The sequence below is a fragment of the Eumetopias jubatus genome, unplaced genomic scaffold (genome assembly GCF_037043125.1).
Source record: "Eumetopias jubatus isolate StellerSeaLion01/CBP00866 unplaced genomic scaffold, mEumJub1_p1.0 scaffold_10, whole genome shotgun sequence".
In the NCBI taxonomy this organism is placed as follows: domain Eukaryota; kingdom Metazoa; phylum Chordata; class Mammalia; order Carnivora; family Otariidae; genus Eumetopias; species Eumetopias jubatus.
The window spans coordinates 106,148,561-106,164,998 of record NW_028274816.1 but is presented as its reverse complement, the minus strand read 5'-3'; the positions used below and the strand labels follow the sequence as shown (position 1 = coordinate 106,164,998).

Genomic DNA, 16,438 nt, shown 5'->3' with positions numbered 1-16,438 from the left:
GAGCCACCCCGGCATCCCTCAGTTTTGTCTTATCAGCAGGTTGTTTTGTTGATATTTTGGGAAGCTAAATTTGACAGCATAGAATAAAAAAAATTAATTAGTCTGATTTATTTCCAATAGGAGTGTCAAGGGAAGGCTACAGGGACAACCATTTGTAACTGGATATTGAAGGAATGCGAATTGATATTCAGACCTACAGAGAAAATCCTCCAATTTATCTTCAAGTGTTGGGAACTGTGAAAAAGACTGGGGCTGGGAGTAGTTATTCTGTGCCTGACACAGTAGGTTTTCTCATTGACTCCTTACAAGGGAAGCACTTTTATTATCCCCATTTCACAGATAAGACAATTGAGGCTTAGAAATACAAAGTTACTTGTGAAAGCTCACCGGGCTAATGTCATCAGAAGGCTTTGAACCAAGCATTCTGACTCAAGCGACTATGCTCTTAATCATGACACTCACTCGACTCTTTACGAGAGTCCAGTAATCCATAAGGGAAGACCAGTGCATAAATGAATATGGTACCACATGATAGTGGCTTTATAAGAGGAATTTACACAGTGATAAGGTAGCATGGAATTAATTTTTAGGTTTCAAAAAAAGGCAATAGAGAAAAAAATTATTCTGAAGCCTATTAAAACAGTAAGGAAAACTTTATTTGGGCTATTGCAATAGGAATATTACAAAAGGGAAGAGAGATTGTGCTCAGTTCCAGAAACAATGGGAACAAGTGGGGATTTATAGCCGTCAAGGAGGATGAGGGAGTCAGTGGGTGGAAAATTACTAAGAGGAGACGTCAAGAATGGGGGATTCTTGCTAAGCTGATTTAATAGGATTCTTCCTGAGGCAGACTAGGGATTGATCAGATATCAAGAATAAGGATTCTCTCTAAGCTGATTTAGGATTTTTGCTGAAATTGGACTTAAAAGAGGACTTCAACTACCTCCATTTTGACCTCAGTCTGTCCTTTCTAATTAAGTTCTTTGCCACCTATCTCTTAACTCAAGGCAAAAGACCCTGCAGGTAAAGCATCCTGTGATTGGAACAGAAACTACCCCCCTCCCTAAGCAACAAGGACTGCCCGGAGCCAGCAGGACTCTGCATGACTAACCCCAAGACAATGATCAACCTGACCTTTACTGCCCACCTGTTTGTACCCACCAACCTTTGTCTCACATTTTCCCTATATAAGCCTGCACGTATTTTCAGGACCTTGGAGACGGTCTTTGAAACTGTCCACTGTCTTCCTCGTGTTGGCCTCCCCGAAATAAATTCCTTTCTTGTTTCTCTGTGACTCGTGTCTCTGCCTTTGGATTTTGTCAGTGGTGAGTGGCAGAACCTGGTCTGTTTGGGGGCCCCAGAACCAAGTGCCTTTGCACCCGTGAGCCCCAGCTACAGATTTGGCAAGGACATAGAAGCCCAAGGTTGAAGCCTAGTCAAGAAAAGGGCTCAGAGGAACCTAGCTGACTAAAGTTGGTCAAAGAGAGAGTCTTTGTCAAAGGAGACATCTGGTTTATTTGAATACCAAGCTTGGCCTGCAGAAAAAGGGATGGGAGAGAAATTTGACGTGGAGGGAGGGGGTAGTCATCTACTGTTGTGCTGTCCAGGAGAATTCTCTGTGGCGATGGAAATGCTCAGTATCTGCACTGTCTGATCTGGTAACCACTAACCACATATGGCTATAGAGCGCTTGCGCTGTGGCTACTGCAACTGGGAACTGGGTTTTTAATGGAGTTTAAGTTTATTTTACAGGAGAAAATCAGATTTAAGAGCATATGTATGTATGTATGGGGAACCCACACAGACATGAAACTCCCTATCGAACTGAAATTTATTTATTTATTTATTTTTATTTATTTTATTTTATTTTTTAAAAAGGTTTTATTTGTCAGAGAGAGAGAGCGAGCACAAGCAGTGGGAGAGGCAGGCAGAGCAGGCAGAGGGAGAAGCAGGCCCCCTGCTGAGCAAGGAGCCCGACTGGGGACTCGATTCCAGGACCCTGGGATCATAACCTGAGCGGAAGGCAGCCGCTTAACTGACTGAGCCACCCAGGTGCCCCTATTTTTTTAAAAAAGATTTTTATTTATTTCTTTATTTGAGAGAGAGAGTGCATGAGCAGGGGGAGGGACAGAAGAAGAGGGAGGGAGGGAGTCCCAAGCAGACTCCTCCCTGAGCGTGAGCCCCACTCGGAGCTCGATCTCACAACACTGAGATCATGAACTGAGCCGAAATCAAGAGTTGGACGCTTAACCGCTTAACCAACCGAGCCACCCAGGAGCTCCTCAGACTGCAATTTAAATAGACATATGTGATCACTGTCCTCGCTGATGCATATCTACAGCATCTGGGTGACAGGGGTGTGGACTATGGGAAGAAGAGGGAGGTAGCCTACAAGGAGTCCAAGCAGCTCTGCTGCTTAGTTTCACCTCTGCTGTCAGCTCCAGCCCCGCCCAGCTCTACCCAGTGGCAATGACTCTGGCCTTTGGACTCTCAAGTCCATTTAAAAAAGAGGGTGGAAGGAAAGTTATCCTTGAAGTTTGCTGTCTCTGTAACAGCCTGGAACTCTGTAACTGGATGCCTTACAAAGTAGAGAGAGTTTCTATGCCCAGGTTTGAGAAAGAGAAGGATTGAATAATCATTGGCAAGGAGACTACTAACTAAGTTGGGATGCTGTTACGCTTTCACCATATGCAGCTCAAGTATGGTGTTTTATAAACTTGTGGAGAAATAGGAGCTAGGTATGCCTCACATTAACCCCATGTTTCTAGAATGTGTGGGCAAACCAAGTCACCTGTTAAACACTTTTAATATTTAAAAGTGGTCCCTGTAAGAATTTGGGAGGGCTATCTTTGTTTTAAAAAATTGCATTAAGTAGGGGGCACCTGGGTGGCTCAGTTGGTTAAGCGACTGCCTTTGGCTCAGGTCATGATCCTGGAGTCCCGGGATCGAGTCCCACATCGGGCTCCCTGCTCAGCAGGGAGTCTGCTTCTCCTTCTCACCCTCCTCCCTCTCATGCTCTCTGTCTCTCATTCTCTCTCTCAAATAAATAAATAAAATCTTTTTTAAAAATTGCATTAAGTAAAACAAAGAGAGAGAGACATTTCATAATCCCACCCATATTTTCAAAACTGTTGTCTGTAGAGAAAGATCTCTCTGTTGGACACCCTTCCTTGATTAGCTGATATGAATTGATTCTATGAGAATTATTTTACAACTCTGTAAATTGTAGGTAACTGATAGGCAAGGAATTCCTGTCTGGTCTGATAGAGGTTTGACTATTTTCCCTCCTTTCCTTGTGGAAAAAAAAAAAAGCAGTTTTGCATCCATTTACAATTTCTTTCAGCTTTCCTTTCGTCAAATTGTGCTGCTTTTTTTGAACCAGCTGAACCATCTGACTATCTGACTGGTTCCTTCACTGAGTTACATAAAATCTTTAACATGTGTACATTTTTTAAATTAAAGATTTTATTTATTTGAGAAAGAGAGAGAAAGAGAAAGAGAGACAAGATAAAGTCAGAAGCCTGGGAGCTCCATTGCTCATGGGCAAGCAGCCCATTCCCAGGGGCTCTGTTGGCCCCGTCAGCTATATGTCAAAACGGGAGTGCTGGGCAGCAGTTTCTGTTTCTATTTCACCAGTTAACAGTAATAAGCGTGTGTGAAGGAGGGAGTAGTGGGCTCTATGAGCCCGCTGCAAGGCCTTGGTCAAGCCACTACATTTTTCTGAGCCTTGATTTCCTCTTCCAAATGCAAGGGAAATACTCGGTTATAAGAGCTTATCTGATTTAACAGGAACTCTGATTCTGTGATTGTATACAAACACTTCCACAACATTCCCTCATACCTTGTAGACTTAAAGCAAAAAAATAAAAATAAAATAAAATCTGGGGGTATGGGAAAAAAAATCTTCTAAGAATCTTTGTCTCATTTCCACTCCCTACCCCGTCATCAGTACGTATACCAAGACTTTCTTTGGCACAGACAAAAGTGAGATTCTTTTTTTCCCCCCATTAACGACTTAGAGGAAGGGTCCCAAACTGAGAAAAAGAGTCTTGTGTCAACTGTAGAGCAAACAACATTCTGAGAATGTTGTTATTGTCTTATTATTCAGTCAGGTAAGTGCTTTAGGAACAAAAAGACAGTGAAAACAAGTTTCATACCTACGTCCTGCAGTCCCGCTTGCACACTCTTGCCTCTTGAGCTCGGGGGAGGGGGGACACAGTCCCAATTTTCTGACCACTGGAAGGGAGACTCTAACACACTCCTTCAAACTTTCACACCCAGGCCCAGAAAAACCCTTGGTGTTTGCCTTGGGGATTTGTCTTCTTTTTCCTTTTTAAGATTTATTTATTTATTTATTTATTTATTTATTTATTTATGGGGGTGGGGGTGGGGATGGGGAGAGGCAGAGGGAGAGGGAGAGGGAGAGAGAATCTCAGGCAGACTCCCTGCTGAGCACTGAGCCCCACGCTGGGCTCAATCTCAGGACCCTGAGATCATGACCTGAGCTGAAATCAAGAGTCGGACGCTTAACCGACTGAGCCCCCCAGGTGCCCCTGGCCTCAGGGATTTTTCTGTTTCGGGTTTGCCTGGCACAAATCACTGATGCTTTCTCATTTCCTGGCTGTCGCTCTGGCCCTGGAGGGGATGCCTGATAGGGTTGGAGCCTGCTTTGCTCTCCAGTGGGGGCAGCTCTATGGTTCACCCCGGGTTTGTTCTTGTCATCACCCCTGAAAGGACAGGGGTGCCCGCCTCTGGCCTATTAACTCCCGCTGCAGCCAACCCTCTCATAAATAACCAGTTGTCGGGGGTTTTAATGGAAATCCTCTGGAAGCTGTAAATCTTTGCTGCTCCCTCCCGCATCCTTTCCCTCATTTCCATCACAATATCACTCCAGAGGGACCCGAGACCAAAGCAGGAGCTTGGCAGAGCAGATTGGTAGGACACTGGGGAAAGAAAGAGGCGGGGTAGGGGGAGGGGAAGAGGGCTGGGACAGTTGGTCCTAGGGAAGCATCTGCCGTGGCCAGTTGATGATGGTCACCTGGGCCTCCTGGGCCCTGGAGAGGGGGCGGGGCAAGATAGCCCAGGGCCACGTGTTGGGAAGGGGGAAGAGGGAAGAGGAAGAGGCTAGGATGGCAGAGAGGTTTCTGGAAGAACAGCAGACGGACCGCTGGTTCTACCTCAGGCCCTGCAGGGGGTATTTAAGCATCCTGAACTAGACTTTCATTGTCCGCTTGGGGCTAAGCCATGCCTTTGCCTCTAGGCTCCTGCCTGGGCGATCAGCAGGTTAAAAGGGCAGCGTCCTGTGCTGGCAGGAAAACTTCCTCCAACTTGGGTCCAAAAGGTAACAGTTTATTTCTATGCATATGAGAGCACTCAGTAGTGAGTAACTGTCCAAATAGCTAGGCATAAAGGTTTATTATATATCAGTTTTATAAAGGGTGGGAGTTAGGGCTTCAAAACGGGCCTCTGCTGAGACTTGTTTACACAATTTTTGGAGTGTCCATGTGTCCAAGGACAGAGCCTGCCTGACTGAAGATCTCCACCCTCCCCCCCCGAGTTTGGGGGGGCGGGTATAAGGGAGAGGGCCAGCTAACTGTTTTAATTGTACATTACAGTAGCATCAATTCAAGCGTCTGGAAATCTCCAGAAGGAGAGGAATGGATATGGGCAACAAGTATCTTTGACTCAATCCGTTTCCTAAAAACACTGTGGTTCAGAAATTTTAAATCGATCCTTCGTGTTTTCACCAATCCCGAACTAATCCAGGCAGAAACAGCTCTACCGGCTGCCAATCCTTTGCAGGCAGTCTGGCACGCATTAGTCTGGGCTTAGACAGGTGGAAACGGAAGGAAACCACAATTATCTGAATCCAGTCACTATTCTGATTCCCTACCTGCCGACGACAGTCAAAATGTCGCTGTGAGAAGCCAAGACCCCAGAGCCCTGGGCGGCCCTCTCTCTCGGCCAGATCCCCCACTCTGAGATATCATGGTTTAAGAAGCCAGAGCGAGGGGCGCCTGGGTGGCTCAGTTGGTTAAGCGACTGCCTTCGGCTCAGGTCATGATCCTGGAGTCCCGGGATCGAGTCCCACATCGGGCTCCCCGCTCAGCAGGGAGTCTGCTTCTCCCTCTGACCCTCTTCCCTCTCATGCTCTCTATCTCTCATTCTCTCTCTCTCAAATAAATAAATAAAATCTTTAAAAAAAAAAAAAAAAAGAAGCCAGAGCGATTCATTGTAGGTTTTCGATTAGCTACTTTACTGTTAGAGAAGCTAAGCCCGGAGAGGTGATATCAACTGCCCACGATGACACGTGCCTGAGGTCTTGACTGGGGTCTCAATCCGGTGCTCTCTGCAGGGCTCCCCCGGTCCTGGTTTCAGCCCCTGGTCCTTGTTTCGGCTATTCCCCCCTCCCACCCCGCCGCGCCCCGGCCCTGAGTACGGGGCGGCCCGGCTCAGCGCTACCCACCCGCCTTCCCCTCCCGAGCAGCCGCAGCTCACGAGGCCGACGGTTCGAGTCCGCTCGGCCCCGAGGCTCCGGCTGCGCCTGCGCCTGCGCACGACGCCCCGACGCCCACACGGCTTGGGCCGGGGAGGGCGGGGACCCGCGCTGGGCTAGCGGTAGTGGGGCCTCCGAGCGCCGGGAGCGCGGCCCAAGCGTCCTCCGCGTCTCCCGGGACAACCTCGGGCGCTGCCCTCTCAGAGAGCAGGGGCGGTTAATTGGATTCGGGAGGGAGGGAGGGGAGGGGGCACGGCAGCCTACCGCTGGGGCCAATCGAAGACCTAGAAAGCCCTATATGCAAATATATGAGGGCTGGGCGTACCCCAAGTTAGGAGGGGCGAGGGTTGGGCTTGCGGGTTGTCGGGCAGCCAATGGGAGCGTGTCTCCTTAATCTTTTTGAGGAGGGGGCCCGCAGGTGTGGTTGCGAGCGGTACCGGCAGCAGAGCAGGGGCAAGACGGGGGAGTAGGAATCGCGGGTAAGAGCCCCCCAAACCCGGTGCTGGCCTTAGATCGTGGCCACCTAGTGTCTCCCCGCTGGAAACCCGGTCCGTCATACCCCCAAAGTCCCCCTCGATGCCCCGTTCCCCAGGGCTACCCCCTCCGCCCTCCCCAATGGCGCTCTACCGCCAAAGCCACTCCCCTCCCGGTCCCTGCTCTTCCTTGGCGCAGTAGCTCGTCTCTTCCCAGTCCCGTACTCGCGTTCAGCTCTCCAATACCCTCGCTCCCTTTCTCGTCCTCAAAACTCCGATGCCAAGACCTTGCCCACACGCCAACTCTTCTTTTCCTAGCTCCATTTCCCCTCCTGTCCCCACTTTCGTTCACTTCCTGCCCTCCCTCGATTTTCCGAACCCGGTGCGCCCAGGGAGCTGTTCCTTAGATACCAGAGATCCCTGGGAATCGCAAAACTCTCGCTGCCTCCTTCCCCATCACTGGGTCCTTCTCCTGATCACCTTTCTTCCTTTGTCTGGAGAAATCTTCCAGAGAGACACTTCTGTTTTGGATAGCCAGCACAGCCCTCTGCAAATAGCCCTACCCCTCCTCTCCAGCCCTCCTCCCCCTTCCAGTTATTATTTCTCACCTCCTGAAGGAGAATTCTTCTAGGCTTGAGGAATGTTCTCCTTTGGGATTTGAATGCTAGGAAAAATTAACTTACATTTGGGGATGAGGTGGGAAGGGAGCTAGCCTTTATTAAGCACCAGCGTGTGCCAGGCACTTCAAAAAGTTATTTAATAGGTACACGAACCCTACTGTCATATTTTCATTTTACAGTAGAGCTTTTATTTCGAACCAAGCACTGCTTTAAGAGCATTATAAATATGAACTCATTTAATCTTTAAAATAACCCCACAAGATAGATATTATTATCCTCATTTTAGTTATGAGAAGACTGAGGTACAGAGAGGCTCAGTTTCTCACCCACAGTCACCTGCTAGTAAGTAGAGCTGGGATTTGGATCCAGATCCATCAGTCTTTGCTGGTGATACACTGAGTATTGTGCGGAAAATGGCTGGACATGAGTCTGCCCCGTAAATTGCACCTTCCTCTCAGCTTTTAGCAGAATAAAAAATGTCATCGGAGTCAGCAAGATTCTTAGTGTTTCCAGAGAATGGGGCCAGTCATTCTCAGCACTTTTTACTGGCACAGCCCTTGAGCAATTGAGCGCCCACATCCCTCCCTTGTTAGTCCATGTCTTGCTAAGAACCCATTCAGTCCCTGTACTGAAATTTCAAGGGCGGCTAGAATGGAAAGCCAAAAGGCCATAAAAAGCATCTTAATTTATCCTGCCTGCATCAAAGCTCAAAGCACTTTTCTAGATGTGAAGTTTTTCTCTTCCTAGTGGTCTTTTAATCACAGAAAAGACAGGGAATGAGGGCACACCTGAAACTAATGTAACGTTGTGCATCAACTATACTAAAAAAAAAAAAGACAGGAAATAAGGGAGGAGATATTACTTGGCTTCTCATGACATACAAAGTCAAAGAAGCAAAGGTGGAAGCAAGATCCAGAGGTCTTAACCTCCACATCTTCTCCCCCCATCTACTTTGACCTTTTCCAAGAGCTGGATCCTGGAAGCCTTCAGAGAGATTCTTCTGGTAGGGGAATGAGGACCAAAAGATGAAAAGGCGAGGAGATGCAGGAAAACCTATTATTTGGGAGAGGAGAAGGAAGTCCACAGCAGACACAATAGGATAGCTCTTCAGTGCCATATATAGTACTACAGACTGAAAGAAAAGTCCAGGCTCTGAAGGTCAGGATGAAAAAAACTCGGTTAAAACTTTAGACATGTTCCACTTTGGTTAAAACTTTAAACATGTTCCACTCTCTGTTCTTAATCAATCACCAAATGATTCTTTCCTCCAGTTTCTTGACACCTGTATTTGAATTCAGCTTTGCAAAAGAAAGCCCTAAATATTTTCCATGCTCTGCAGCACCTCCAGGGGTAAGAAGAGTAGTTTACCTGTAGAGCCCTTCAGAAGTGGAAATGAAATATGGTCCCTTCTTTGAGATTTTCCAAATAACCTGCAATGTGTTTGCACAAAGCCATCCCAGGGCTCATTCCCTCCCCCTGGTGGCCAATGAAGTGCATTTTCATGCTGTCTAACCAGGGTTTGGTTGGCTTTGGCTGGCTGGGAAGATCCAAGATCAAACCCCACACTAAAATGACAGGAAACTTCAGCTGCCTCTTAGCAAGTGATTTCTTAGCAAGTCACATCTCTGGGGGTGCCTGGGTGGCCCATCCGGTTAAGCATCCGATTCTCTCTCTCTCTCTCTCTTTTTTTAAGTAGGCTCTACGCCCAGTGTGGGGCCCAATGCAGAGCTTTAACTCATGACCCTGAGGTCAAGACCTGAGCTGAGATCAAAGAATCAGATGCTTCGCCTGGGTGGCTCAGTCAGTTGGGCATCCGACTCTTGATCTCAGCTCAGGTCTTGATTGCAGGGCCGTGAGTTCAGGCCTTACGCTGGGCTCCACACTGGGCATGGAACCTACTTAAAAAATAAATAAACAAACAAACAAACAAATAAATAAATAAAAGTCATTTCTCTGACTGCAGAGGCCCTTACACCAGGGTGTATGTATGGCTCAGGATGCTGGCAGCACTCTTCACTCTTTTGTATTCTCCTTAGGCTTTGTCCTTAGAATTTAATGCCTCTCCTCCTTTGATTCCTCAAGGCTGCAAGATTACTTTTGACAATGAAATTGTTGGGCAGGAGAGTAGGTGGGGACCCCCAGGTTAGCAGGGAGTGGCTGCTGAGACTCGTAAAGAGAAGACTGATAGTGTTTAATAAGACTTGAGAGGTCCTGGGGGGAAGGAGCTTTTTTTTTTTTTAAGATTTTATTTATTTATTCATGGGAGAAAGAGAGAGAGAGAGAGAAGCAGAGGGAGGAGCAGGCTCCCAAGGAGCAGGGAGCCCGATGCGGGACTTGATCCCAGGACCCTGGGATCATGACCTGAGCCGAAGGCAGACGCTTAAACATCTGAGCCACCCAGGCGCCCCAGGAAGCAGCTTTTGTTCTAACTCATTGCTGCTTGGGGGCCAGGGATGTGCTAAAGGAGGATGGCTCAATCCAGATGTCCATGAGACTGGGCCTCTGGCCTGAAGGAGACAAATGACCTGGTCATACAAAAATGTTCCCTCTCTCTTAATGCTACTGTAAGGAAAATAATAGCACCAGGGCACCTGTGGCTTGGCTCCTGTATCAGGGACACTGTGAAGACGGGACTGGGGCCGACTGAAAAATACCTAAGAGGGAGCCACGACTTGGCTCTATTGGATAGCTGGCGTGAAGTAATGGGGCCCGACTTTCCCAAAAGAAATGGAAATTCTGGATTTTTATGAGAAATCTACATTGTCTGGTTATTGGCAACTACTTCTATTTAAAACTATCCCAAGGACACACGGTGGTGGGCCAGGTACCATGTCAGCGGGCTAGGTTCGGCATGCAACACATGCACCCCCCACCCCAGCAAACTCGGAGCAAGATACTCTCTGTCAGGAGCCTTTGAGAGAATTCAGCAGGGATTTAGTGTTGAGGATGAAACAGGAAGGAGAGGACTGGGGGAAGAGAAAGCTGGGGGGGCCAAAGGCAAAGCCAAAGTAGACGCCATGTGGCATTGACTGCTCTCCACCATCTTGCCCCTGACTCGGGTACCATTCAAGTGGCTCTCACGTCATAGGTAGCCTAGAATCCAGGGGAAGGCAGCTAAGTACGCTATGGGGACCAGTTCCTTTAGAAGTACGTGGGCTCAGCTCCTTGGTCTATGTGCCTGGGGCCCTCTCGTAGTGCAAGAGTCCACAGCATTTGATCTTTTTGCCGTTGTTGTTTTTCTCTTTGATGCAGACAAGTAGCAACAGCCATGACTTGTTCTTACCACTTGGGCAAAGACTCAAAAAAGAGCAAAGACAACTCGCAACTCCAGAGGCCAAATTCAGGGTCAGTTTTCTCTCCTCAAGTTAACATTAACCTTTAGGTAAACGGAGGCTACTCCTCCAGGGCCTGGTAAACAGAAGCTGGTTGTGGAGGGCTAGGCGAGTGGAAGTGGCTGTTTACCTGGAACCAAGGGAGCAATTCAAGGTCAAGAGTTCATGCACCTTAGTCCTTTTGAACAAGAATGTGCCTGTTCACTGGGAAAAGGGACTCACAAGGCCCAGGTGTCATTGGTTCATTGTGCCATGTACAACGCTTTCTCCCCCTGCTCAGGTGTCGCCATAAAGGGGCTTGGCTATAAGTGGCAGTCCTCTTGAGCAAGAGAGAAACCCAAGGTGATCCCTGGCTGACTTAATACTGCTGCCCTTCCTCTTGGCGATGCTTGTGAGCATTCAGTGCGATGGTGTATGGGATAACTCTTTGAAAAACATAAAGAAGTACATTCATATAAGGGCTTATTATTAAGTTATTCCTAGGTAGCCTCCAAGTTAGAGCCCTCCACTCCCCAATTTTGGTTTGAGAAAGGGGCAGAGAGACATGGAAGGGTGCGGTTATGGTAAAAGCTATATAATTTTTATGTTAACCTAGTAATCCTGGTTCTGGATATATATCTTAAGAAAAATAATCCTCAAGAAGTAAAAGGCCTTCTATACACGAAAGAGCGCATTTCAGAGCTATTAATATAACAGCAAAATTGGAAGCATCTTACATAGCCAGCGATAGGGTAATGGTCAGTTAAATTCAGGCACATTCCTTCAGTGGGGTTTTATTACACAGCCATTAAACACTGGAAACAAGTAAACTTTGTCATCACCAAAAGGAAGTTTCTGATATGATATTAAGTGTGTGTGGGAGGGGGAAGCAGATAGAAAATGGTTTCTATAGTATGGTTACAATTATAGAAGAATAATTGTGCTTAGAAATTAAGAATCAAAGAGAATATACAAAGGGGGCAAAGTTGCTCTTCCAGGGTAGGAAAGCCACATGTGATTTCTCACCCTATCCTTGTCTAAACTCCCTTTAATGTTTTATTATTTCACTGTAATAAATTATCATAAAGATATTACTATCTTTTTTTAAAAGCCAAAGAGTTGATGAGGGAAGAACAGGTAGTAAGTAGCAAAGGCATCAAAGGACAGGGGTTGCCGTGGTGAGGAGGTCGGCAGGATTTGGGCGGTAAAGAGGAGGAGGAGCCCCAGAAAGTTGGCTTTATGGTCATAGAAGCCTTGGATGTGAAGGAGATGGATCCGTTGATTGGATCTGGGCTCTTCTGGGTTACCCAAAGGCACCTTCCTAAGGATTATTGAAACAGGGGCATTAAAAACCATTAAAGATTTTGATATTTGAAATTTCAAGCAAACAACAAAGAAGTCATCATGGGAATGGTTGGGAGGGGGGGACAAGAACTTTGCTAGACTTCCCTATTGGTATTTTTACCATTTGGTCTTGTTTTTGTGTTGAATTGAATCAGGGAGATGCTGTACCTTTTCTGTGGGTGGGGTCTCTGAAGGTCTCCGTCTGGCCCTGGGCTTGAATTGTGTTCAGTCAGCTACGTATTGACCCTGTGCTCCAAAGCTACCTTTGCATTCAGCATCAGCGGCAGGTTGGGCGTGGGGGGTTCCTTGTAGTGTCGAAACAGTTAACAGACCTCCTCAGAGCACCTCATCTGCACCCACTGGGACTAACTCCCTCAGTTGGGAAGGCTTAGGGCTTGGTTCTTGAGGGCGTCTCCAGACACTCACTCACTTTAATAAGATTGTTTACCAGGTGGTGCCATGCATAGCCTCTCAGCCTGCTCCTGAAAATCCCAGGACGGCAAAAACCAAAGCCAGGGTTGGCTGAGTGAGTCCCCAAGGTCAGAGTCCCCGAGGGCAAAAGGTGGAATCAGCTCTCTCCCGGAGCTTGTACCAACCGTGGAGGTGGGGTGGCATTTTCCAAGAGGCACTCAGCACCTGGTCTCAGAGTGGGCCTACCACCCACATGAGCAAGGGAGGGGGTCCCCCTGCAGGCAGATCCAAGTAACTGCTGCTCCCTCTGCTCTCTCCCCAGGGTGCGCAGGGATTTCCCCAGAGCCTCCTCCCAGGCTGGGGAGATGCTCCAGTGCCTGCCTTTGGACGGCGAGGAAGGGGCAGACTTGGAAGAGCGGGAGGACAGTTCCCAAGAAGATCCGAAAGAAATCATCACCCTGGCTTTTGTGAGCGAGAACACTGGGGCGCAAGAGGGGCTTCAGAATGCCCAGCAGCAAGGCAAGAAGAAGAGGAAGAAAAAGAGGTTAGGACTGAAAGACAGGGAATGGGGGTCCATGTTGTTGGGAGCAGAAGGGACCTGGAGGGGAGGGGGCCTTGGCCACTAACGAGAGGTTAAAGAGATGTTGTGTGCTGGGACCTTCAAAATCACACCTCCTTCAGTTCATTATGAGAAGAATCCACCTGATGATCTGTTTGATTGATTGATTGAAGATTTTATTTATTTATTTGACAGAGAGAGAGAGCACAAGCAGGGGGAGTGGCAGGCAGAGGGAGAGGGAGAAGCAGGCTCCCCGCTGAGCAGGGAACCCGATGCGGGACTCGATCCTGGGACCCTGGCATCATGACCTGAGCCGAAGGCAGATGCTTAACCGACTGAGCCACCCAGGTGTCCCTGATGATCGGTTTTATAGAATCAAATAATGGTGTGTGTAATCTCAAACCACACCTTGTCCTAATCTTCATTCTATTTGTGTTTAGAATGCTTTTTTTTTTTTTTAATTGTGTGGGAAAAGACAATTTCCTCATTTTAAGGAAGTGCTTATTGTCCTGGGAACTTAGTACATTTTAAAAATAATGAAACTGACGCTGACTTCTTAGGATCTGCCTGTGGCTTCTGCGTTCTGGTTTCTACTTACTATTCCGTCACACCTTGCTCCTTTCAGGGACAACGAATCACTCCTCAGACTCACTGATGCTGGAAAGCTTGTCCACTTTCTAACTCACCCCTTCCCTTAGTGGGGGGGCAAGAGGAGGGAGACCATGAAGTAACTTGGCCCAAACATTTTTCACTTCCCTTTCCTGATGGGCCACTGGAGTAAAAGGATTGAGGAGGTGATGATGTTCATATGAAGCTGAAGCAGAAGTAGTTATAACCGCAGTACAGAATTTCTGCCTCCGTGGGGGGCATTGGTAGAGTCCGTGTCTTCCGCCACTCTGCGACCCTTGGGATCCTTGTCTTTAGTCATGGGGGGTAGTCAGACCAGGCTTAGTGTGGCAGGATGGGTTTCATGCAGCCCCGCCTGGGACCGATGCTTCTGGGTGTGGTCACCTATTCTGGCAAGTGTGTCTGTCTCTGTCTTGCTTTCCTTTTTCTCTTTCCAGATGATTGGTGATCAATCTCTCCACCTGCCGATATGAGAGCGGTGAGCACCTGCCTTCAAGGGATCCATGACGGGGACCCAGTGGATTACCCCAAAGGGTTGGGAAGGGTCATCTTGTATATTCTTGAGGATGAAAAGTGGATATCTCCACATTCTGTTGTTTCCTTTCTCAATGAACTATTTGAGGAAGTTGGGAATCTCATTCCAAGGAAATATGGGTTTTGACCACAGTGGTGTATATTTTAGCTCTCTATAGTTCCTCTATAGGGTTATTTGGGAATCTGATTGTAGAGAAGGCAGCTGTTTCTGCTTTTTAGAGCACGAGTTAGAGACTGGCAGTCCACAGGCTGAAGATGACCTACAGAACTATATCAAACTATAGAGCAGCATTGTCATTATATGGATTTCAAATTTGAATGTTTTACACTGGTCCTGACTCCCCTGGGTCACTATAGGTACTTCTTCCTTTCCAGGCCCTTGAAAGCGTTTGAGTTTGTGTTGGAGTCATCTCCCAGTTACTAATGCTAACAGGGACAGGGAAAGAAGGATGTGATAGCATATATGTGGTTTTGAAATGCATTGTATACTTTTTTTTCTGTCAATTTACCTTCCTAATTAGGCTTGGCTCTGGCTGATGTTAAGGATTAGTTTATATTCCCCGAACATTCTGTGCTTAGTGTTTGGAGGAAAGCCAGAAGCCTACTTCCTGGCAAGGGGAAACCAGGGCGGGTAAAACATTCTTCCCAGATAACCTTCTGTGGGGTTCACCGGGTATTGGCTGTGTGCCTCAATAGCTCTTCATGTTCCTTTCTTGGCAATGGTGTGTTCAGACCAGGCAAGATGGCTTCCAGTCCCAACAAGCTGCGGTGTCTCTCTTCAGTGCAGGGTCTGTGAGCACCTAAAAGCATAACCTCCCCACCCTGTGCTCCTCCCCCACCCCCTGCACTAACAGGCCTTTCTTTTTCCAAATCCATGGCAGTGCGTAGGGCTGCCCAGCGGTATGGCCTTCAAGAGGGAGGGGAAGCCAATGACTGGACTCTCTACTGGACGGACTACTCAGTGTCACTGGAGAGGGTGATGGAGATGAAAAGTTACCAGGTATTGTCCGGGGCAGAGCTGGGTCTCAGTAGAAGTGTGGCATCTACCCAGTGGCCCCCCCCTTTTAGGACTGTCCCCCAAGGGGATCTCATGGGTACTCCCATGGCCCCCATTGTTCATGAATTCTGGCTTCCTTTGTAGAAAATCAATCACTTCCCTGGGATGAGTGAAATCTGCCGCAAGGACTTGCTGGCCAGGAATATGAGCCGCATGTTAAAGATGTTCCCTAAGGATTTCCACTTTTTCCCTAAGACCTGGTGTCTTCCTGCTGAGTAAGTGCCCACCTGTGTTTCCTTCTGCACTACCCACCCCTGATTTCCATTTCCCTCTTGCTCGGGATTCCCGGTGCTACTTTCCCTTCCCAAAGGATCTCCCTTCTCTCTCTCCCTTTCTGGGAAGAGAAGGGATTAAGGGTGTGTCCAAGGTTGAGAGAACACAAGGCTCTGCTATAAAAAATTAGATGACATTTAGGGGCTGGGTGCCTTGGAGCCTGTGCCTGCAGTTGGGATGAGAATTTGTTCTGACCCTGAAAGCTGTTGATTTTGAACTTGTTCCAACCTTTTAACTGCAGTTTCTGAATTTTTAAGGACCCTGAGCACTTCTGGAGGGAGTGAGATAATGGCTAGTGCCCAGATTAGGAGCCGGGAGGGACACCTGGCTTCTGTTCCATGGCAGGACCATGGATGGCAGCCAGCCTTTCCCAGTCTCCTGCCTCACTCTATCCATCTTGAAACTGGGCATCCATGCTTAGTACACAAAATGCTCTAGACCACACCAGTAAGAAACAGAGGGAGTGTGGGATGACATGAATGTGACCTGGGTACAGTCTGGTCTTTGGGATGAGGAGGAGGGGGGCAGAGGGACATTGCCATTGGAATTCTCTTCACATGGCAAGAATCCCAGTCTGTCCTCTGTGCCCAGTGCTTTTCCAAACCAAGAGCCCCAGGATTCCCAGACTTCCCTAGCTTGTCCGGAACAACTTTCAGGACTCAGTAGCAACTTAGACGGAAACATGTTTGCCTTCAGGCCAATGGGCTCCTCCAGATTTCAGTGGCCACTGAAG

At 47.9% G+C, this 16,438-nt stretch overlaps 1 protein-coding gene across 2 annotated transcripts in view; it reads left to right on the top strand.

Annotated features, from left to right (window-relative positions):
* Positions 1 to 6,904: 6,904 nt before the first annotated feature.
* The window catches only part of TTLL6 (tubulin tyrosine ligase like 6), a 33,440-nt gene continuing 23,906 nt past the window's right edge, over positions 6,905 to 16,438 (top strand). Inside the window, exons 1-6 of one of the 2 annotated variants that reach the window (XM_028093726.1) lie at positions 6,905 to 6,975; positions 11,216 to 11,222; positions 12,987 to 13,199; positions 14,279 to 14,319; positions 15,257 to 15,375; positions 15,517 to 15,647. In XM_028093726.1, the coding sequence (XP_027949527.1) occupies positions 15,355 to 15,375; positions 15,517 to 15,647 (152 nt within the window). In that variant the 5' untranslated portion in view covers positions 6,905 to 6,975; positions 11,216 to 11,222; positions 12,987 to 13,199; positions 14,279 to 14,319; positions 15,257 to 15,354. Of the gene's footprint in view, positions 6,976 to 10,857; positions 10,935 to 11,215; positions 11,223 to 12,977; positions 13,200 to 14,278; positions 14,320 to 15,256; positions 15,376 to 15,516; positions 15,648 to 16,438 lie in introns of those variants that run through there. The other variant, XM_088027307.1, reaches the window with a different exon arrangement.